General features: G+C 39.8%; 1 protein-coding gene across 5 annotated transcripts in view; it reads left to right on the top strand.

The window, feature by feature from the left end:
• Positions 1-23,915, top strand: part of ppargc1a (peroxisome proliferator-activated receptor gamma, coactivator 1 alpha) — an 86,194-nt gene extending 62,279 nt beyond the window's left edge. For 3 of the 5 annotated variants that reach the window (XM_061960948.1, XM_061960949.1, XM_061960947.1), the window contains exons 10-13: positions 1,167-1,287; positions 5,019-5,140; positions 12,298-12,449; positions 17,834-23,915. In XM_061960948.1, coding sequence (XP_061816932.1) covers positions 1,167-1,287; positions 5,019-5,140; positions 12,298-12,449; positions 17,834-17,937 — 499 coding nt within the window. In that variant the 3' untranslated portion in view covers positions 17,938-23,915. The remainder of the gene's footprint in view (positions 1-1,166; positions 1,288-5,018; positions 5,141-12,297; positions 12,450-17,833) is intronic. The other 2 variants (XM_061960951.1, XM_061960950.1) reach the window with 1 other exon arrangement.
• The last annotated feature ends 325 nt before the right edge of the window (positions 23,916-24,240 follow it).

The following is a 24,240-nucleotide window of genomic DNA, read 5'->3' as shown; positions in this document are numbered from 1 at the left end:
CTGAAAATGTGACCAAATCTGCTGGGTCAAAAGTATACATACAGCAAGGTTAATATTTGGTTACATGTCCCTTGGCAAGTTTCACTGCAATAAGGCACTTTTGGTAGCCATCCACAAGCTTCTGGCAAGCTTCTGGTTGAATTTTTGACCACTCTTATTGACAAAATTGGTGCAGTTCAGCTAAATTTGTTGGTTTTCTGACATGGACTTGTTTCTTCAGCATTGTCCACACGTTTAAGTCAGGACTTTGGGAAGGCCATTCTAAAACCTTAATTCTAGCCTGATTTAGCCATTCCTTTACCACTTTTGACGTGTGTTTGGGGTCATTGCCCTGTTGGAACACACAGCTTTGTCCAAGATCCAACCTCTGAGCTGATGATTTTAGGTTGTCCTGATGAATTTGGAGGTAATCCTCCTTTTTCATTGTCCCATTTAAAGCACCAGTTCCATTGGCAGCAAAACAGGCCCAGAGCATAATACTACCACCACCATGCTTGATGGTAGGGATGGTTTTCCTGGGATTATTGTCCTCACCTTTTCTCCTCCAAACATATTGCTTGGTATTGTGGCCAAACAGCTAAATTTTTGTTTCATCTGACATCACATGGACAAAGATAAGACTTCCTGTAGGAAAGTTCTGTCGAGTTCTGGAGAAGCTGAGGTTTGTGAAGTGACTTGATGATGTTGTCTAGCCACTTCCACGCGAAACTCATGGTCATCAACATTGGTTTTGTCGTCGCCCACAAGAGGGTATATGCCACATACCAATCTTATTGTTTAAAATTGTGATGTCTGGGCTGTAGTTTGGACACCACTGACATAGAGCATCGTTGACTAGTGTTTAATCCTGATCTTGATATTAACATATTTGTTATGTCATCATTTTTGACACATGTTTGAAATTCAGTAAAAACAGCACCAAATTTAGAGTTGGGATTAGGGGGGGTCAGTGGTGGTTAAAGTAGCGTGAGACCGTCTCTGAGCTCCCAGCTGATTTGGCACTCATGTGTCCTAATGACACCTGACAAGGCTGAGAGTCATTCATCAGTCGATGTTGCACTTCCTGTGCACAACGTAATGGCATGTGAAGTTTTGCTGACAAATGCTGGTCCCTTTAGGACTTGGCTGTAAAAACATCCATGTGTTGTCCCCCGTCCATCCTCAAGGTACGACAGCTACGAGGACTATCAGCACGACCGACTGAAGAGGGAGGAATACCGCCGGGACTATGAGAAGCGGGAGTTCGAAAGGGCCGAGCAGAGGGACAGGCAACACCAAAAAGCTATTGTGAGTGATTTATTTTCTCTCGCCATGATGGTTAAAAAATGTGTCAGTCAAATTAGAAGAGGTTAGCATCTCTTTGCTTCTTAAAAACAGCAGAACACTCCCGTCCAGTGTTGGGCAGTAGCTCGCTACAAGTAGCGACGCTGCGTAGTTTAACTACATTTCACAGCGTCGTTACTTTTTGAACCAGTAGCGATTCCAGGAGTTTAGCTATTTTCAGTCCCACTTAACGAGGTAGCTTACATCAAAGTTACAAGCTACAAAGAAGGAAAATGGACTGCAAATCCAAAGTGGGACAAAAAAATACGGAGAAAATCCCTGATGATGGGATGAGGTGGCGACTTGTCCAGGGTGTACCCCGCCTTCCGCCTGATTGTAGCTGAGATAGGCTCCAGCGCCCCCCGCGACCCCAAAGGGCATAAGCGGTAGAAAATGGATGGATGGATTCACGGTTGTCTAACGTTAGGGCAGTGGTCGGCAACCCAAAAGGTTGAAAGAGCCATATTGGACCAAAAATACAAAAAAATGAATCTGTCTGGAGCCGCAAAATATGACTATTTTAAGTCTTTTTTTTTTTACAAGGCTCCGCCTTCTGAAATACATCTCCTATTGAGAAGTCCCAGATCCTTGTGTGGAGCCCAGCGAGAGTCAGGTTAGGTCAGTGGAGCTAATGAGTGTTAATTTAACATGTAGTGTTGATGTAGCAAGCTACTTTTTCCGTGTAGCTCGCTACAATTAATCCAAAGTAGGGATGTCCGATAATATCGGACTGCCGATATTATCGGCCGATAAATGATTTAAAATGTAATATCGGAAATTATCGGTATCAGTTTAAAAAAGTAAAATGTATGACTTTTTAAAACGCCGCTGTGTACACGGACGTCGGGAGAAGTACAGAGCGCCAATAAACCTTGAAGGCACTGCCTTTGCGTGCCGGCTCAGTCACATTATATCTACGGCTTTTCACACACACAAGTGAATGCAAGGCAAACTTGGTCAGCAGCCATACAGGTCACACTGAGGGTGGCCGTATAAACAACTTTAACACTGTTACAAATATGCGCCACACTGTGAACCCACACCAAACAAGAATGACAAACACATTTTGGGAGAACATCCGCACCGTAACACAACAGAACAAATACCCAGAATCCCTTGCAGCACTAACTCTTCCGGGACGCTCCAATACCCGCCCCACCTCAACCTCCTACTGCTCTCTCAGGGAGAGCATGTCCCAAATTCCAAGCTGCTGTTTTGAGGCATGTTAAAAAAAATAATGCACTTTGTGACTTCAAACAAAATCTCGTTGACATGTATGACTTAAGTGTTATTATGACAATGACAATAGAGGAATTGATTGATTGATTGATTGATTGATTGATTGATTCAATAATAAATATGGCAGTGACATGTTGGCATTTTTTTCCATAACTTGAGTTGAAGTTGTTCTCTTATTTTGGAAAACCTTGTTACATTGTTTAATGCATCCAGAGGGTCATCACAACAAAATTAGGCATAATAATGTGTTAATTCCACAACTGTATATATCGGTATCGGTTGATATCGGTATCGGTAATTAAGATTAGGGCAGCACGGTGGGAGAGGGGTTAGTGCATCTGCCTCACAATACAAAGGTCCTGAGTAGTCTTGGGTTCAATCCCAGGCTCGGGATCTTTCTGTGTGGAGTTTGCATGTTCTCCCCGTGACTGCGTGGGTTCCCTCCGGGTACTCCGGCTTCCTCCCACTTCCAAAGACATGCACCTGGGGATAGGTTGATTGGCAACACTAAATTTGTCCTAGTGTGTGAATGTGAGTGTGAATGTTGTCTGTCTATCTGTGTTGGCCCTGCGATGAGGTGGCGACTTGTCCAGGGTGTACCCCGCCTTCCGCCCGATTGTAGCTGAGATAGGCTCCAGCGCCCCCCGCGACCTGAAAGGGAATAAGTGGTAGAAAATGGATGGATGGATAGATGGTAATTAAGATTTGGACAATATCGGAATATCGGATATCGGCCAAAAAAGCCATTATCGGACATCTCTAAAGTAACTTGTAGCTTAGTTTATCCACATTTTGCAAGTACCGTATTTTTCGGAGTATAAGTCGCACCGGAGTATAAGTCGCACCTGCCGAAAATGCATAATAAAGAAGGAAAAAAACATATATAAATCGCACTGGAGCCCGGCCAAACTATGAAAAAAACTGCGACTTATAGTCCGAAAAATACGGTAGCTTGCCCATCGCCGCTCCCGTCCCATAGGAAATATTTGGCTAGAATTGTTTGCAGTCGCTCCTCCGTTGGTGCTGATGCTGCCATTCTTACCCAACGCCTCTACGACCCACCCCGTCCATCTTGGGACCGCATGAAACGATTCCGTCCTCGTTGAAACTTGGCCCGGCGCGCAGACAAACAATTAGCACCGACACTGTCAAACAAAGACTTGCGAGACGGGAGAAATTGTCTCTGTCCTCCGTCTGGCCGCCTCTCTCTCTCTCTCCCACTCACAGGCAGCCCTCGGGGGGGCAGTCAAATAAGATTTTGCCTATTTATCAGTTGTCAGCAAGTAAAAGTCCTCGTTCAGCGTTCCCTTGTCCACAACTCTGGACAGAAGCCCAAAAAAGAAAGGGTAGAAATCTGCAAATAATTTATATTTACCAGGCTCATTTGCATAACTAAAACGATCAGAGCTTTTCTTACATATAGAAGCAATTTACAACGGGTCCTTATTAGTAATTCGTATTGAGGATCTTTAAAAAATATTTTTTGTGGTAGGTCCTTGAAAACAGAAGCATGGAGTGTAAAAAAGTTTCTGGGGGTCATAGGTGACACCTCGTTTGCATATGTCAGCAGAACTGTCAAGGCGGCACTTACCATCTGGAATAAGTAAATGATATACCTCAAGGCTTTAGAAAATGATTAGTGGATGTTGCTTAATTATTCTATATTGTGCAATTGAGGTTAAAGTAATACCCCCTGGACCCCTTTAAAAAAGGCTAAGATTTTGCTAAAAGTACCTTAGAGACTGCATGTGTCGCTGAGTCACCTCAAAGCTTTATTTTTAGACCGGGAGGAAGACGTCACATCATTTGATAAAAATCAGTGCTCCCGCCCCTGGTTGGCGTGTTGTCCCAAGAGGTAGAGGGATTGTAGCGCCTCGCGGAACACCGCAGGCGCTTTCTTCCATCAGATTTCGCCGACCGATCACGGAAGACGTCCGCGGGTAGCGGGCCCAGGCGAGTCCATGAGACGGGGTGGAAAAGTTAAAGTTAAAGTACCAATGATTGTCACGCACACTAGGTGTGGTGAAATTTGTCCTCTGCATTTGACCCATCCGCTTGTTCACCCCCTGGGAGGTGAGGGGAGCAGTGGGCAGCAGTGGGCAGCAGCGGTGCCGCGCCCGAGAATCATTTTTGGTGATTTAACCCCCAATTCCAACCCTTGATACTGAGTGCCAAGCAGGGAGGTAATGGGTTCCATTTTTATAGTCTTTGGTATGACTCGGCCGGGGTTTGAACTCACAACATACCGATCTCAGGGCGTACACTCCAACCACTAGGCCACTGAGTAGGTACAAAACATTAACTCCTCTGGCTGGAGTTCTCCTAGCTACAACTTGGTCTGACTGGGATTTGAACCCAATCCCCTTTCATTGGGAGCCAGCTGCTTTAACCACTCAGCTATCCTGGGTCTATAAATGAAAAAAATGGCTGCCGCTTTAATCTAGTGTCTTTTTCAGGACGAGAGACGGGTGGTGTACGTGAGACGACTGAGGTCCGACTGCACCCGCGCCGAGCTGAAGCGCCGCTTTGAGTTCTTTGGCGAGATTGAGGAATGTGCCATCAACTTGAGAGACGATGGGTAAGGGAGATTTTTGGAATACAGAAAGACTGTTTTGACCCAAATAAAAGACGCCATTCTTTGCCACACTGCAAAAAGTCAGTGTTCAAAAACAAGAAAAAAAATTATAAATTAGGGGTATTTTATTTGAACTAAGCAAAATAATCTGCCAATAGAACAAGAAAATTTAGCTTGTCAAGACTTTCCAAAACAAGTAAAATTAGCTAACCTCAATGAACCCAAAAATACCTTAAAATAAGTATATTCTCACTAATAACAAGTGCACTTTTCTTGGTAGAAAAAAAAAAGAGAGACCTTTTTGCTCAATATGTTGAAAATTATTTTTAAATTAAGTAAATGCTAGTGCCATTATCTTGACTTAATGATATGCGCTGGGCATTACATTTCTTGAAACCAGCAAACTTGTACTAAAAACTAGTTTATTTTTCTTAATGGAAAGGCAACAAGGCAACCGCTTGTTACTCTCGTGGTCTACTAGCCGCTCAGGCAAATCATGGGGTCTAAAAATGCATTTTTCCATCGATAACATGACATCATCACACCAAGTGTGTGCTCTTTCAGGCAATTAGTGCGCATATATACAGCCCGGCCCCCGGCCAAAACATTTTTAATTGTAATTTTGAAGAATTCATCTGAATGTGCATGAACTATTTCTGTTCAAAATAGTTTGAAATGTTTAAATATTAACTGTCCTTTTACTGTACTGTGCTAACTGTATTACTTTATGAGTGCGTATTTTCTATTGTTTCATTGAAAATAAAACAGCAAAGTCCATTTGGCTGTCGTCCGTTTTAATTATGAGACACAATTGTGTCAAAGTCATGATTTTTTTGTTCATGCTTGAAATAAGAAATTATTACTTTAAAAAAGTAGTTTTATACTTGTGCGTGTTGATGACACAGCTTTGCAACAGTTGATATTCTAGTTTCAAGCTTGGTCTACTCAATATAGGTCATAAAATCTCAGCAACAAGCTGTACTATCTTACTGAGATAATTTAGGACCAAAACCCTTAAAACAAGTAAAACATCATAACATAAAATCTGCTTAGTGAGAAGAATTATTTTATCAGACAGAAAATAAGCAAATATCACCCTTATTTGAGATATTTAATCTTACTTAGATTTCAGTTTTTGCAGTACACTGAGCAAAAAGTCTAAAAAAAGGATGGTTCTCTTACATTTGGGGGTCCAGATATAGTATGTACCCACCAACCAACAGGGTGTGCTTCTCCCCAAGTGAGTCAGAGCTTATCTTCTTGTCACACACTAGTTTGTTTTCTTAAAGGGGAACATTATCACCAGACCTATGTAAGCGTCAATATATACCTTGATGTTGCAGAAAAAAAACCATATATATATTTAACCGATTTCCGAACTCTAAATGGGTGAATTTTGGCGAATTAAACGCCATTCTATTATTCGCTCTCGGAGCAATGACATCACAACGTGACGTCACATCGGGAAGCAATCCGCCATTTTCTCACTTTCGTCGGTGTGTTGTCGGAGGGTGTAACAACACGAACAGGGACAGATTCAAGTTGCACCAGTGGCCCAAAGATGCGAAAGTGGCAAGAAATTGGACGAAATTTGTTCAAAATACGAGGCTGTGGGGAAAGCCGACGAAATGGTCAGTCGTTTGTTCCGCACACTTTACCGACGAAAGCTATGCTACGACAGAGATGGCAAGAATGTGTGGATATCCTGCGACACTCAAAGCAGATGCTGACATCAACTCCAAAACTGGACAGATCAGCTTTCAGGAAAAGAGAGCGGATGAGGGTATGTCTACAGAATATATTAATTGATGAAAACTGTATTCATTACTCGCGGGTTTACGTAAATTATTATACATAAACTGTGTTTACCAATAATTTAGCTTAAAAACATTTATTTTTTTCAATCATTCGAGTACATTCGGATAGTCTTGTGTAATGCAGTATTTTGTGTCTATTTAGGTATGGTTAACCTGAGTGCTGAAATCGTGGAAAAATATATGTTCTTAGCGCGCCTGAAATGGGCTGTCTGCACTCTCAAAGTGCATGTTGTTGCCAAATGTATTTCATATGCTGTAAACTTAGTTCATAGTTGTTAGTTTCCTTTAATGCCAAACAAACACATACCAATCGTTGGTTAGAAGGCGATCGCCGAATTCGTCCTCGCTTTCTCCCGTGTCGCTGGCTGTCGTGTCGTTTTCGTCGGTTTCGCTTGCATACGGTTCAAACCGATATGGCTCAATAGCTTCAGTTTCTTCTTCAATTTCGTTTTCGCTACCTGCCTCCACACTACAACCATCCGTTTCAATACATGCGTAATCTGTTGAATCCCTTAAGCCGCTGAAATCCGAGTCTGAATCCGAGCTAATGTCGCTATACCTTGCTGTTCTATCCGCCATGTTTGTTTGTATTGGCATCACTGTGTGACGTCACAGGAAAACGGATGGGTGTATATAACGATGGTTAAAATCAGGCACTTTGAAGCTTTTTTTAAGGATCTTGCGTGATGGGTAAAATTTTGAAAAATACTTCGAAAAATAAAATAAGCCACTGGGAACTGATTTTTAATGGTTTTAACCCTTCTGAAATTGTGATAATGTTCCCCTTTAAAGCAGACCTATTAAGATTTGTCTCTTTTCTGATGTTGTTACAATGTTGGATACTTGCGATAAACAATGCCAAAGCATCAAATGATTGAGGTTCTTTGGCGAGATTGAGGAATGTGCCATCAACTTGAGAGACGATAGGTAAAGGAGATTTTAGGAATACAGAAAGACTGTTTTGACCAAAATAAAAGAAGCCATTCTTTGCCACTGAGCAAAAAAAGTCTAAAAAAAGGACGGTTCTCTTACATTTGGGGGTCCAGATATAGTATGTACCCACCAACCAACAGGGTGCGCTTCGCCCCAAGTGAGTCAGAGCTTGTCTTCCTGTCACACACTAGTTTGTTTTCTTAAAGCAGACCTATTAAGATTTGTCTCTTTTCTGATGTTGTTACAATGTTGGATACTTGCGATAAACAATGCCAACGCATCAAATGATGAGGTTCATGCATTTAAAGTTAGTTAAAGTACCACTGATAGTCACACACACACTAGGTGTGGTGAAATTACTCTCTGCATTTGACCCATCCCATTTGTTCCATCCCCTGGGAGGTGAGGGGAGCAGTGAGCAGCAGCGGTGGCTGCGCTCGGGAATCATTTTGGCGATTTAACCTCCAATTCCAACCCTTGATGCTGAGTGCCAAGCAGGGAGGTAATGGGTCCCATTTTTAAAGTCTTTGGTATGACAGGGTTTGAACTTACGACCTACCGATCTCAGGGCAGACCTTCTAACCAAAAGGCCACTGAGAAGCTTTTGGGCGTGAGCTAGCACACACTTTTGGACGTCTTTGAACGCCGTGTTTTGCAGTCTTTTTTTGAACAGTCGATACAGTGTGACATCACAGTCTGCCGGAGGTACCTATGTAGGCATTTCTAGTTCTTTGCCTGCCTGGCCCCTCCTTTCCCTCTGCTTCAGGCTGTAAGACTATTGGCCACGACCTGCAGCCTCATTCTTGTTTCATGACCCGCCGCCTGCTCCGATGTCTACAAAATGATTGCGGAAACTTTCCACTTTCCGCAAAATTGGATTAGCTGCTAAACTCCAGCCGAAAAAGACAGCGCCGTTACGATATTACTACTTGGTTTAATGAACCATAAAATAAGCTAGGATGAATTATTATTTTCATCTAATCGTGGCGTGCGATATGTAGTGACATAAATCCTGGTAAATGCCAAAGCATATCCAATACATACTCTATAGACCACTAGTAAGTGTGAATTACAATTATCATTGATCCCCTTTGTCTAAACATGAGTCTTAAGAAAGAGGGGGCATCTTATTCTCGATGGTTTCGAACATTTTACACATGCAATTTGTCTTTGATTTTTGTCTTAGATATATACATAATGTATAAAGAAGGGTTTTCTTATATTCGGGGGTTGAGACGTGTGTGCATGCAAATCAACAAATGCCGAAAAAACAGCTTCTTACCTTGCAAGTCAGAGCTTTTCTTCCTGACACACACAATTTCAATAGTATTAATAAAACAACATTATCCAACCACTTTGTTATAAATAAATATATATACAGTACAGGCCAAAAGTTTGGACACACCTTCTCATTCAATGCGTTTTCTTTATTTTCATGACTACCGTATTTTTCGGAATATAAGTCGCACCGGAGTATAAGTCGCACCTGCCAAAAATGCATAACAAAGAAGGAAAAAAACATATATAAATTGCACTGGAGCCCGGCCAATCTATGAAAAAAAACTGAGACTTATAGTCCGAAAAATACGGTATTTACATTGTAGATTGTCATTGAAGGCATCAAAACTATGAATGAACACATGTGGAGTTATGTACTTAACAAAAAAAGGTGAAATAACTGAAAACATGTTTTATATTCTAGTTTCTTCAAAATAGCCACCCTTTGCTCTGATTACTGCTTTGCACACTCTTGGCATTCTCTTGATGAGGTCACCTGAAAGGGTTTTCACTTCACAGGTGTCATAGTTTTGATGCCTTCAGTGACAATCTACAATGTAAATAGTCATGAAAATAAAGAAAACCCATTGAAATGAGAAGGTGTGTCCAAACGTTTGGCCTGTACTGTATGTGTATATTTTTTAACACACAGTTGGTTGTTTTATTGGTATTAAGGTTGGTCATATATTTGGGTCAAAACAATCAAATTAACATTTGTTTCTTCCATTTAAAAGCTAAATATTGCATTTTGGCTTCAAATGACTTCTCTTTTTGTCACTCATACTCAATGTTTAAATAATCTTCCAAAGACATGCACCTAAATGTGCCCAAATGTGTGAATTATGTCTCTTTGTTGGCCCTGCGACTAGAGGGACAAACAGTAAAAAATGGATGGATGAATAGATACATGGTAAAATGAAGCATAGTCATTAAATAAATCATTGTTATCACAACCTACCAGTTATGTCACTGACATTTTAAATGAACGATTAGTTGTGTCTATTTCAGTGGTTCTCAAACTTTTCTCACCAAGTACCACCTCAGAAAACACTTGGCTCCCCAAGTACCATTATGACCAACATTAAAATACAGTACACTGCAAAAACTGAAATCTAAGTAAGATTAAATATCTCAAATAAGGGTGATATTTACTCATTTTCTGTCTGATAAGATAATTCTTCTCACTAAGCAGATTATATGTTAGAGTGTTTTAATTGTTTTAAGGGTTTTGGTCCTAAATTATTTCAGTAAGATATTACAGCTTGTTGCTGAGATTTTATGACCTATATTGACTAAAACATGCTTGAAACTAGAATGTCAACTGTTGAAAAGCTGTGTCATTAACACTCACACGTATACAACTACTTTTTTAAAGTAACAATTTCTTATTTCAAGCATGGAAAAAAAAATCATGACTTTGACACAATTGTGTCTCATATTAAAACAGATGACAGCCAAATGGACTTTGCTGTTTTATTTTCAATGAAACAATAGAAAATACGTACTCATATAGTAGTACAGTTGTTATTAGTGAGAATATACTTTTTTAAGGTATGTTTTGGTTCATTGAGGTTAGCTTATTTTACTTGTTTTGGAAAGTCTTGACAAGCCAAATTTTCTTGTTCTATTGGCAGATAATTTTGCTTAGTTCAAATAAAATACCCCTAATTTTTGTATTTTTTTTTCCTTGTTTTTGAACACTGACTTTTTGCAGTGTAGCGTAGTAGGCCTAAATATTAATTAAAATAAGGCAGATGTTATATTTAAAAAATAATATTTAATATTTTTGTCCACTGTAACATTAGACAGTTTGCATACTTGCCAACCCTCACGGATTTTCCGGGAGACTCATGCGGACCTGAGTGACGTGTCGACAGCCTGTTTTCACGTCCGCTTTCCCACAATATAAACAGCGTGCCTGCCACGTTATACCTGTAGAATGATCGAGGGCGAGTTCTTGGTTTCTTATGTGGGTTTATTGTTAGGCAGTTTCATTAACGTCCTCCAAGCGCGGTAACAACACACAACAACAGCAGTCACGTTTTCGTCTACCGTAAAGCAGTTCGTCTGCCGTAAACAGCAATGGTGTGACACTCTTAAACAGGACAATACTGCCATCTACTGTGCATGCATATGTGACAATAACATCTAGGGCTTTTAGAGAGTGCAGTGCACAACTGCGCACACAACAAGGAGACGAAGCAGAATGCATCATCAGAGAGGGTGTTCAGCATGGTTAGAAAAATAGTGACAGAGAATAGAACAAGGATGGACAATTCAACCCTTAACTCAACAATGAGTAGATGAGTGTTATGTGTGTGTATATGTGTAAATAAATGAACACTGAAATTCAAGTTTTTCTCTTATTTTTATATATATATAGCTAGAATTCACTGAAAGTCAAGTATTTCTTATATATATATATATATATATATATATATATATATATATATATATATATATATATATATATGAAATACTTGACTTGGTGAATTCTAGCTGTAAATATACTCCTCCCCTCTTAACCACGCCACCCACACACACACACACACACACACACACACACACACACCCCACCTCCCGAAATCGGAGGTCTCAAGGTTGGCAAGTATGACAGTTTGAATAGTAACAGTGTGTTTGATTATTTAATTAAGTGATTATTTGGCGTACCACTAGATAGAACCTGTGTCCCACAATTTGAGAATCACTGTCTGTAGTTTAAATTATATTTTTCCCCAATAACTGTTTGGGTAAAAACTGTAATCTTAAAATGTTTTCCTACGCTTATGAACAAAAGGGCTAATTTTGACTTCTGCCATGAGAAGTTTGTCCTGTTTTATATTTGGGGTAATACAGTATTATTAACAAAGGGCGCTTATTGGTTGTCTTTTGCATTGAAATAGAAAAGGCTGTCTTATATTTGGGTCAAAACTGAGACTTAAAATGTTGTTTTCCCGTTTAAAAACAAAATATTGCAATTTGACTTGTGAAGTAAGGCTTGTTAAGTTCTTCCTGCTGTCTTATATTTGAGTCGATTCAGTAAGAGAGACACTTCATTGACCGTCTTTTTGATTGTTGTACATTAGGTTTAAATGATAAAATCAAACATTTCCCTCGTCTCTCCTTTCCCAGGGACAATTTTGGCTTCATCACATACCGCTACACGTGTGACGCCCTCACTGCCCTCGACAACGGACACACCTTGCGCCAGTCTGACGAGCCCCGCCTCGAGCTATGCTTCGGCGGACAAAAGCAGTTGGGCAAATCTCATTACACTGACTTGGGTAAGTACGGCTGTGTTTTTGACCCAGAACCCCCCCCCACTCACAATAACAATCCCCCGAATGCAGTATTGTTATATTTGGTCTGGTGATGAGGTAACACAGAGGAAATAAAGGCGCGACTAAGTGATGCAAAATGTTGTTGGCAACATGGACGTGTCCACCGGGCATCCGCAAAGATCAGCTGGAGTTCAGAGGTGACTTTGAGACCACAGAGCTTCTGTAGTCGTAGCTGTAGGAGCCAGTTGAAATATATCTAGTGGTTTTGCAGAGTGCGTCTGTCATACTGAGAATCTTTTACTCGCTTTTTTGCAGACCTCTCCTAGTGATGTAGAGGATCTTTGACAAGTGTTTTTCTTAAAAAAGTAGTCATATAGAGGACAGTTGACTTGATTTTTTGCAGTACGTCCTTAAAAACAGCAGAGGGCTCTGATCATATAGACCAGACCTGGGACAAATTAAGGCCTGGGGGCCACATGCGGCCCGTTAAGCTTTTCAATCTGGCCCGCCGGACATTCCCAAATAATTTTTTTAGATATTTAAGAAGGAAACTGTAGCTGCCATTATGATGTGCAGTGATGTTTTCAAATGAGTCTTGAACTATACAAAGTATTTCAATGGTTGGAATCTGCGCTTTTGCATGATATACTAGTTACTATGGTAATCTAATTAGTTGCTATTGTAATCTATTTAGTTACTATGGTAAGCTACGTCACAACAGCTCAGACGGGGCACCAAGCAGTGTGGGCGGGGAGCGTTTTCACTGAATGGTTCCAGATCCGCCAGCCTGAATGTGGGTGTCAGGGACAGACAAGGAAAGAGATTTTTACAAGTTCTAAAGCTTAGTGATGTATCAGATTGGAGGTGGGTTTTTTTTCATATTTCGTTGTTGGTTGAATTTTTGTTGCTTTTCGCTTGATTGTAAAATATGTCGATCGAGAGGGGGTGTGACGTTCATATGTTGTCATTATTCAGTGTTTTATCGTTCATAGTTAATAAAGTAAATCCCACATTCTTTATTTTCATGTACATTCTGGGTGTCTCATTCAGTAAAATGTTTTTAATTCCATTCCGTTCTTTAAAGGCCTACTGAAATGCAATTGTCTTATTCAAACGGGGATAGCAGGTCCATTCTATGTGTCATACTTGATCATTTCGCGATATTGCCATATTTTTGCTGAAAGGATTTAGTAGAGAACATCGACGATAAGGTTCGCAACTTTTGGTTGCTGATAAAAAAGCCTTGCCTCTACCGGAAGTAGCAGACGAGTAGCGTGACGTCACAGGTTGTGGAGCTCCTCACATCTGCACATTGTTTACAATCATGGCCACCAGCAGCGAGAGCGATTTGGACCGAGAAAGCGACGATTTCCCCATTAATTTGAGCGAGGATGAAAGATTTGTGGATGAGGAAAGTGAGAGTGAAGGACTAGAGGGCAGTGGGAGCGATTCAGATAGGGAAGATGCTGTGAGAGGCGGGTGGGGCCTGATATTCAGCTGGGAATGACTAAAACAGTAAATAAACACAAGACATATATATACTCTATTAGCCACAACACAACCAGGCTTATATTTAATATGCCACAAATGAATCCCGCATAACAAACACCTCCCCCCTCCCGTCCATATAACTCGCCAATATAACTCAAACACCTGCACAACACATTCGATCCCATAGCCTAAAGTACCGTTCACCTCCCCAAAGTTCATACAGCACATATATTTCCCCAAAGTCCCCAAAGTTACGTATGTGACATGCACATAGCGGCACGCACGCACGGGCAAGCGATCACATGTTTGGAAGCCGCAGCTGCATGCGTACTCACGGTACCGTGTCTGCGCATCCAACTCAAAGTCCTCCTGGTAAGAGTCTCTGTTGTCCCAGTTCTCCACAGGCCAATGGTAAAGCTTGACTGTCATCTTCCGGGAATGTAAACAATGAAACACTGGCTGTGTTTGTGTTGCTGCAGTCGGCCGTAATACACCGCTTCCCACCTACAGCTTTCTTCTTTGCTGTCTCCATTGTTCATTGAACAAATTGCAAAAGATTCACCAACACAGATGTCCAGAATACTGTGGAATTTTGCGATGAAAACAGACGACTTAATAGCTGGCCACCATGCTGTCCCAAAATGTCCTCTACAATCCCTGACGTCACGCGCTGACGTCATCATACCGAGACGTTTTCAGCAGGATTTTTCGCGCAAAATTTTAAATTGCACTTTAGTAAGCTAACCCGGCCGTATTGGCATGTGTTGCAATGTTAAGATTTCATCATTGATGTATAAACTATCAAGACTGCGTGGTCGGTAGTAGTGGGTTTCAGTAGGCCTTTAAGGCGGTCTGTCATACCGTGTTTAGCATTCAATCAGACATTATTGTGAGGTTTTGTATTAGTGTTCCTAAAAATAGATATACCGGCCCCCAGACACATTTTTTTCTCTAAATGTGCCCTCCGAGTCAAAATAATTGTCCAGGCCTGATATAGATGATCTTAGGCTAGTCTTTGCTTGCAGTAAGTTATCCAAAACAGCAGTGCCCCCACTCCCCCCTGAATTTAGAAAATATTTAACTACCAGGTTCTCAAAAACAGCAGTGCCGCCCTATAATAAAGAGGATTTCTGACTAGTGCTTCTGCAGTACGTCCTTAAAAACAGCAGAGCAGCCTTGCCATGTACTGTCGTGTATCTTGGACTTGCATGAACTTTTGCTTGTGTTTTAAGGTATAACATCATTTATGACTGTAATAGATAATGCCAACCATCCATTTGTAGTTTTAATGAGTTTGTATTTTAAGTTGAAGTTATTCTGATCGTGTTGTCTAGTAGTCTATTTTTGTGAGTGTTGCTGTTGTTTTCCAAGCATCCTGTCCATTAGTTTTAAATAGAGCAGGGGGGTATTGGTCATCCCCTCGAGGTGCGCGGCGTGACACAATACAGCCGCTGGCTATTGCATTAGCGTAGATCACACCCCCTATCTCCTAGGCTGCCATGGTCAGTTCCATTTCTCAGTGCGCTGCCGGCCGGGGTCCCTCTAGGGCCTCCATTTGTTGGAGCTGTCTGTTGGCAGAGATAAGATAGCCTATGTATTATCACCCTGATCAGGAGAAATAGGACATACGAGACATAGGAAGATAGAACAAGAGGCGTCTCAGTTTAAAAATAGACATTTTTAAAAGAAAATGCATCACAATTTGTTACTGGTCTGCTATTTTATACCATAATTGTTGATGTTAGGAAGTATGATGATTGTGTGAAATGTATTTTGCTTTAGTCTATAACAATATGTGTATAATATTTTCGAGCACCCCCATATACTCGGAATATGACCCAAAATCTATTATAACGATTTTAAAATGGGTTACAAAGGCTCCTAATTTAGCTGCTAACATACAGTATGCAGTTGCATATAATTGTATTATTGTATTAAGATGAATATTAATCTACTTGCTAATTTACTATTAATATCTTGTTCACTGTTTACATGGTTTCCACATATATTTCTGTTAAAATGTTAAAAGCATTTATTCTCCTGTTTGGACACTTTGCATTAGTTTTGGATGATCCAATACCAAGAAACCACAGGGACAGTATTGTTTGATACAATACTGATACCTAAGATGTTCAAAATCATTGAATGATGCGTATTTTGATTATTATTTTGAACATTATAATCAGACAAAAACACAATATAATGTAACAATATCAATTACATATTTTATTTATTTCCTAATACTGGCTCTGATACAAATCCTTTGGTTTGTTTGCCCTTAAAGCCCTTCTAAAGCCAAGGACATATTTTTCTGAGTTTGTAAACAATAACAAAAACAACAAAATATTTTTTGTAAAGTAAGTAAGTATGTAAAAAATATCGATCTAACCACTGACATCTGCTTATTACCTGACACCTGACATGTTAGCTACTTCTCTTTGTTTATAATGTTTATAATGTCTATTTTCTACTTCCTGCTGGATCTACTCTCTATTTTATGCTGCTGCTGTCACATATACTGTATATACTGTAATATTGTGCATGGTCATTGGTATATATTGTATATATGTTATAGACATAATATAATATATCTGTATATATATTATTCTGTACACATATTATGTATATATTTGTATATATGTTAGATTTTTTATCGTTATATTAGTCTATTTATACCTGCATTGTCCTTTCCATCCTTACACTTTCCATCATTGTAACTGAGCTACTGTGTTGAACAATTTCCCTTGTGGATCATTAAAGTTTGTCTAAGTCTAAGTCTAAGTCCAAGAGATATTGTCCTGATACTACTGTATACTACTTGGTTTCGTCACTGTCAATATTTGTTTACATTCAAGTTTGCAATGAGCATATCATCCTACGATGTTCAATGTAGCATGTAGGGTTGTACGGTATACCGGTATTAGTATAGTACCGCGATACTAATGAATCAAATTTGATACCTTACCGCCTCTGAAACGTACCGGTCCCTAGACACATGAGGACTTTGAATATGACCGATGTATGATCTTGTAACGACTTGTTATCGGATTGATACCCAAATGTGTGGTATCATCCAAAACTAACGTAAAGCATCCAAAAAGAAGATTAAGTGATTATTACATTTTAACAGAAGTGTAGATACAACATGTTACAAGAGGAAATAAGCAGATATTAACAGTAAATGAACAAGTAGATTAATAATTCATTTTCTACCGCTTGTCCTTACTAATTTTGACAAAATAATAGAATGATAAATAACACAATATGTTACTGAATATGTCAGCAGACTAAATTAGAAGCCTTTGTTTGCTTACTTACTACTAAAAGACAAGTTGTCTTGTATGTTCACTAATTTTATTTAGGACAAACTTGCAATAAGAAACATATGTTTCATGTATCGTAAGATTTTTTTGTTAAAACAAAGCCAATTATGCAATTTTTTGTGGTCCCTTTTATTTAGAAAGTATCAAAGTACCGCAAAGTATCGAAAACAATTTTGGTAACTGTACCGGTACCAAAATATTGGTATCGGGACAACACTAGTAGCATGTTTAGCTAGTCTTGTCCTCCGAATATTATACTTGTAAGAAAGAGTTGACTTGCCACCATGGAGGCTAGGGTTACTGATTTAGGAGCGACTTTGCACTGTGGACGAACGTTTAACGCTAGCAAGGATGCTACATTGCGTTGAGGATGTGTTTTTTCGCTTGTTCCTATCAAACTTGCGAGGATTTGTCATCAACATGCGTTATAACGATAGTATTAAAAGCTGTATCATCGACCAACTTTAGATCATTTATATCGTATATTGTCTAGATCGCGCCGCCCTACCGTATACAATATACATTGCAGGAAAATAATATAAGCTGAGCACATTCCACCTTCTTCCTTTGTAGACTCCCACTCAGACGACTTCGATCCGGCCTCCACCAAAAGCAAGTATGACTTGTTGGATTTCGACAGCTTGCTGCAGGAGGCTCAGGGCAGCCTGAGAAGGTAACCTGCTCGCCTGCCTACCTGCCTCTGATCCCTCCTTACGGTGGCCCGCCTGGGGCTGGGGTGGCGGCTGTGGGTGACTTTGCGATTACCTCAACGTCTCTCGTTGACGATGAGACGCTAAGAAGTCTGTGCACTCTCTGTGGAGCTATGAGAATAAATAATCTACTACGAAGTTTACATGAACAATCGCTGCTGAGAGGATGCAAAAAGGGACGATGAAAGACGATCTTCTCCAAGCATTACAAAACCCATAATCCTTTGGGGTGAGGGGGGCGAAAACCGCTTGTTCAAAAAGATGTATGTTGTTTTTTTGCCTTTAAAATCTTTGTTACATTTTTTTTTTTTTTTTTTTCAAACAAAGGAAATCTCTTATTGTCTACATTTTAAAAAGGTAGTTGTGTATTTACAAATAACTATAAAAAAATTTATTTTTGTTTTAATGTACATATATATATATATATATAAGAAAATAGTTTTTATTTGTTACAGCTATGCACTGTAAAACGCAGCCTTTTTTTAAAGAAGAAAAAACAAATGTGGGGGTCAATTTTTTCTTAATTCAGAATGTCGGTCTATAGTAATGACACAACTAAAATATATGTTTTGCCTACATTTGCGCCTGTAGGTCCTTTAAACAGCAGAGCACTCCTGTCACATACTGTAGAAGGTATTTGTTGTTTTTAAGGACCTACTGCAAAAAAGTCAGTCAACAATCCTTTATATACCAGGAGTGCGCTGCTATTTCTAAGGACCTACTGATTGTTTACATATACATATATACATATATGTATGTATATACACACACACTTCTAGGAACAAACATCAACATGTAACCATGTGATTACAACCCTGGGATCAGGAGCGTTATGCCAAATTAAGCAACCCTGTGGTTGAGCTCCGCACTACAGTATATATGAATGATGTGTGTGCACACACTCATCCTTTTTCTATCAACTGGGCGAACCCTAACCAATTGACCATAAAAGTAACCTGGATGGTTACAGGTTCACTTTTATTCATAGGACCGTGTTTACATACGCAAACAATTGTCTTTTTCCTTTCAGTGAACCTGTAACGGTGTGACAAGAGAATATCAAATTGTAAAGCTTCAGTATAACCCATGAATATAAACTTGTTTCTTGGGTAATAAACATTTGGAAAACAAAATACACCAGAACATGATAGGACTCCTTTATAGTTAAGTTTAATATTACCATAAGGTACTATTCATCCATCACAACCCAGAGAACAGTTGAGGGGATGGAGGATTCAGGCAGATTCAGCCCATGAAATCTGGGGAAGGTTGAGGTCGATGCCCAACCAGCACTACTGCAGACATCCTCCAAGTGTGCACTTCTCAACAGGGGCCAAGATTCGGCCACATGCCACGTGCAGAGTGGGAAACCACTCATGATGAGGGAGTCTTGCTTGAGCAAAGATAAGATAGATGAGGTCAACTATCCAGTTGGATAGGCGTTGCTTGCCAACAAGTCTGCACAGCGTTGCTCTACCATGAAAAGCACAACAGGTTATCAACTGTACAATGGCAGTGTGCTTGGGCTATATGTGCCTTCATGGCCCTCACAGGACTCACATATTGGAACCTTTTTGTATCCTTAGACTAATATGGCGGTGGATAATGAGATTTCAGCTTGGCCACGTGTTCTTCTGCAACACTTCGGGATGGAATGCAGGGTTTGTTAGAAGAAACACTACCATGTCCCATCCCCAAACTGAACACATCCTGCACTAACAGAGAGAGCAACCAGCTTGCTCACTCTCACAACTAATGCAATAGCAATCAGAAACGTAATACTCAGACTAAGGAGACAAATATCCAAATGGGGTAAGAGCTCAAACGGATGCAGACAAAGTGCCCTCAGGACCCACTAATGAACCCAAGACAGGAGCAAAAGCCTCTTTGCAGGGCATTACCTCCTTAAACCATTCAGGCACAGGTTTTGCAAAAGGATGTTCCCCAGGAGTCAATTCATCTCACCTACCTTTAACTGTGGGATTAGTTGAGGGATAACCCCTGATGGTGGACTCTTACTACCCTTGTTCCAAAAGGTGTTGAAGAATAGCACCACAAGTAAAACACAGGGTATAGGGTTGCCACCGTTTTCCCGACACCACTCACTAAACATCCTCCATCCTACACAATAAATATGCTGAGTGGAATGGCTCATGAGGCCTACAAGGTGTCAACCTCATTGTTACTCAACCCCAGAGACTGCCAACACTGTTCACATAAAGCTTCAGGGCTTCGACCCAGGATGCCATAGCTTGCCCTGTCCCTGTGAAAGTAAGTTTGGCTTGATTGGCACACGCCACGGTTGCCCATACAGCATCCTGTGGGTCTCGGCCATCCAAGGCATCTGTGGTCAGTTTTGAGAGCACCTGGTCTGAGACAACCTCACTCTGCCAAACAAGAGGGGAAGTTGTTAGAATGCATAGAGGGTCACTTAGTTCTATGGAAAGCTTAGAGCATAATTTTCGAAGGCCCTGGTCGGCCGGGCATTGAGAACCACAGAGAACAATGTGGATAATCCTCTGTAGCAAAGAAGTGGACTGTGGCCTGACCGAAGTGACCCCAAATCTGTCTGATCACTTATGGCCAAAGTTGCCATTCTAGAAAGGAGCTCCTCTTGAGAGCTGATCAGCATAGCCCTTGTCTAAGTCCACAGAATCAGGGTCTTTGCACTAGCATGCAAAGTTTTAAGTTTTCATTCCACATTTATGATTGATGTAGGACACCACAGCTGTCTTGGCCTGCCTCACCATCACCTGCATGCCCCTCACCCCTGCAAGGAAGGGTGGCAGGGTGAAAGAAATTACCCCAATCTTGAGGAGGTCAATCTGCCATGCATGACGCACAAGGTCCCAAATGCCTCAAGCAGATCTTCCTTTCCAGACAGCGCCCCAGCTTGTTGTGGAGGTGTCTGTGGTCTCAGCAACCTTGGGTCCCCCTAGACCCAGGGGAACCCCTTCACTGGCTTCAACAGCTCTCAAGCTTTCCCACCATGCAAGGATTTAGAGGCTCTCGCGAGACAGTCTTCTCTTGTCTTTTGGAAAGAAAATAGGCGTGTGTTCAGCAACCTCAGTCTCTGGTACTGCTAAGCCGACAGTGCACTGAGCACGACACGTCGTTATACATTCTATGATTGCAGATGCTTGTATGCGTATCAAACAGGCTCTCGTTATGCAGTAGTCCAGATGAAGCCCCAGAAACTTGGCTGATCTGCCTGGTAACCCTGGATCTTCCTCACATGCAGGCCAAGTTAGGTGAGGTATGCAAACATAGCTTTATTGTTTTTGGGCCAGGCTCAAACACAAGCCAATCATCTCACGAGTTGGAAAATACAGTGTTAATGCACTTTGGGAAGATCTGTGGTGACAGCAAGAGACCAAATAGAAGGACGTCTCACTGATACGCCATACCGTAAAAGCAAATTGCTGGTAGCAGCAATGGTTCAGTTGTATAGCTTTGTGGAAATAAGCGCCGCAAAGTCCACTGTTCTGAACCAGTCACAGCCCCGAATGACCTGAAACAAGGACTTCACTTTGAAAATTCGGAAGTTGAATACCCAGAGGTATTTGTTTTGCTCCCTCAAGTCAAGAATGGGACATAACCTACCAAAGTCTTTTGAGATAAGGGGGGGAACAAAACCCCTCCCTCTCCTCCTCTGCACCCCGAGAGCATATTGCTCCTTTGGACACTAAAGCAGGTATCTCGTTGGTGAGTATTGCAGCTCAAAAACCACCAAAATATTTTGTCACACTACTTTTTGAGCACATTCAACAATACAGCAGTAATAATAGAAACCATGATAATGTTTTCCAATAAGATAAGGAAAGTCAAAATACAGAACAGAAGAACTGAATAGATGATATTGGACACCAAGCCAGTACCAGTACCCAATTCAGTACTTGGTGACCTCACCTTTGCAAATTTGCACACACGTGCACAACGATCAGGAGGATAAAAAGAGATAGAGTGTGTGCACACATCATTGGCATAGAGTGTGGAGCGGTTAATTTGGCATATTGCTCCTGACTCGAGGGTTGTAGTCACATGGTTACAGGTTCACTGATGTAAAATAGAACACTAGTCATACCGCTCTTGTCATATAGAGGATCTTTGACCAGCGTTTTTGCAAAACGTCCTTAAAAACAACAGACCACTCCTATCGCACTGGTTTTAAGCCCCTACTGCTAGTCAGAGAACTCCTGTCACATAGAGGATCTTGAACTTTTTGCAGTAGGTCCTAAAAACAGAAGCAACATCTTGTCACAGTAGATTCTTGACTTTTTGCAGTAGATCCTAAAAAAAAATAACAGTGCGCTCCTGTCAAACAGGATTTTTGATGTTGAGACATATGATGATTGTAAACAAAAAAGGCAACAAAACAGATGAACACACTGCTCATTTCTGAGGGCGCACATGAACAATTGTTCAGTTTGTGCTTTTCATCATGTTTAAAGAAAAAATACCCCATTTTTTTAAAATGATTTTTTTTTTCTATAAAAACACAAAGCAATCACGATTATATTGTGTTTATATACTGTGTACAACACATATATGCAATTTCTTTGATAAGTTTCTCATTAATTAAACAGGGAGAGCAAGCGGACTATTTATTTTATGTATTTATTTTGGAATCAGCAATATTTATGGCTGCCGTTGGTCATTATTTATTTGTAATTTTATTCAAAAGAAAATTACGAGACAGGGTGTACAATAAACAAACAGAAAGTGGTGGTGGTGGTGGGGGGGAATAATATAACCTTCTATGCCTTTTTTCTGGAACAATCAAGTCTCATTTTGGTGCCAGTTTGGTTTCTTCTTCTTTTCTTAAGAGCAATAAATATTTTTTTTTTTTTTCTTGCAGGACTTTTTCCACATTGCTCTGTCCGCGTTTGATTCTGTGAGTGCCAAACAAAAGTTTACAATTTTCTTTCTTGAATTTTTTACAAAGTATTTGATGTACAATAATAGAAATAATAGTAATATCATTCACGGTAATAATAAAAATGGGGGAACATATATACACTGTGTATATATATATATATATATATATATATATATATATATATATATATATATATATATATATATATATATATAAGCAATAATTATTTTTCAGAAGTGTATTTTAAGCGCTGATTTTTTTATTTTTTATTTATTTGTTTTCTTATTTAAGACCACATTGCTGTTCCCTTTAAAGTCAGGGGTGAGGAAGCTGCTAAGTTTGGGCCAAATATGGTACGTTTGTGCATTTAATCTGGCCCCATCATGCAATTTTCAAAAACTGTCCCAAAAAGTAACAATGCTAAAAACTTTGCAACCAATGGTAGCTCCTCACCCCTGCTTTAAGACCCTTCAAAGTGGGTCTTAAAAAAAACTTAAATATCCCATTTCAGAAAGTAATGAAGCTCCCGTCAGACGTAAGAACGTTAAAAAAAAGAGGAAGAAAACGTTCTTGTGTTGTTTTTGTTGATATCTTGTATAGTGTTTATGGGTATTGTGACCCATTGTGTAGATTTGGCTTTAAATAAATGTATTAATAATAAATAAAAAACAGCTTTGTAAATGGTGTAGAGTAGCAATATCAAGATTCTAATTTGTACTATTGAGAACTTTTGAGGACTAAGTCACTGCTTTGGTGTCCATGTTTTGTTTGGGAAGGACAATATGTTTGTGTGCGTGTGCTTGTGTGCGTGTGCGTGTGTTAAGAGATGTGTGTGTTTTATCCACGTTGCCTTCTGCCAAGTTCTTACCAATGCCTTTTGTGGTTCTACCTTTTCTTGTTCCACTTTTCTTGTCAATTTTCATGTTTTTTTTGTTTTTTTTTAATGTGCAATTCTCATTCGCCTCACCATGCCAATAAAGGGAAAATGTGTTTGAAAGTTTCCGTCCGTCCGTCTTTGGCGTTCACAGTTTGACTCCTTGCCAGCCGGAAGTCCAAGGGAAGCGTTTCACGAAGACAAGCAGAGTATATACATATATACACATATATATATACACATATATATATATATATATATATATATATATATATATATATATATATATATATACATATATATATATACAGTATACACATATATATATATACATATATATATATATATATATATATATATATATATATATATATATATATATATATATATATATATATATATATGTATACATATATACACACATATATATATATATATACACATATATATATATATATATATATATATTTATATATATATATATATATATATATATATACATACTGAACAAAAATAT

This window comes from Nerophis lumbriciformis, linkage group LG05 (genome assembly GCF_033978685.3).
Source record: "Nerophis lumbriciformis linkage group LG05, RoL_Nlum_v2.1, whole genome shotgun sequence".
Lineage (NCBI taxonomy): Eukaryota > Metazoa > Chordata > Actinopteri > Syngnathiformes > Syngnathidae > Nerophis > Nerophis lumbriciformis.
This window is presented reverse-complemented; position numbering and strand designations above follow the sequence as displayed.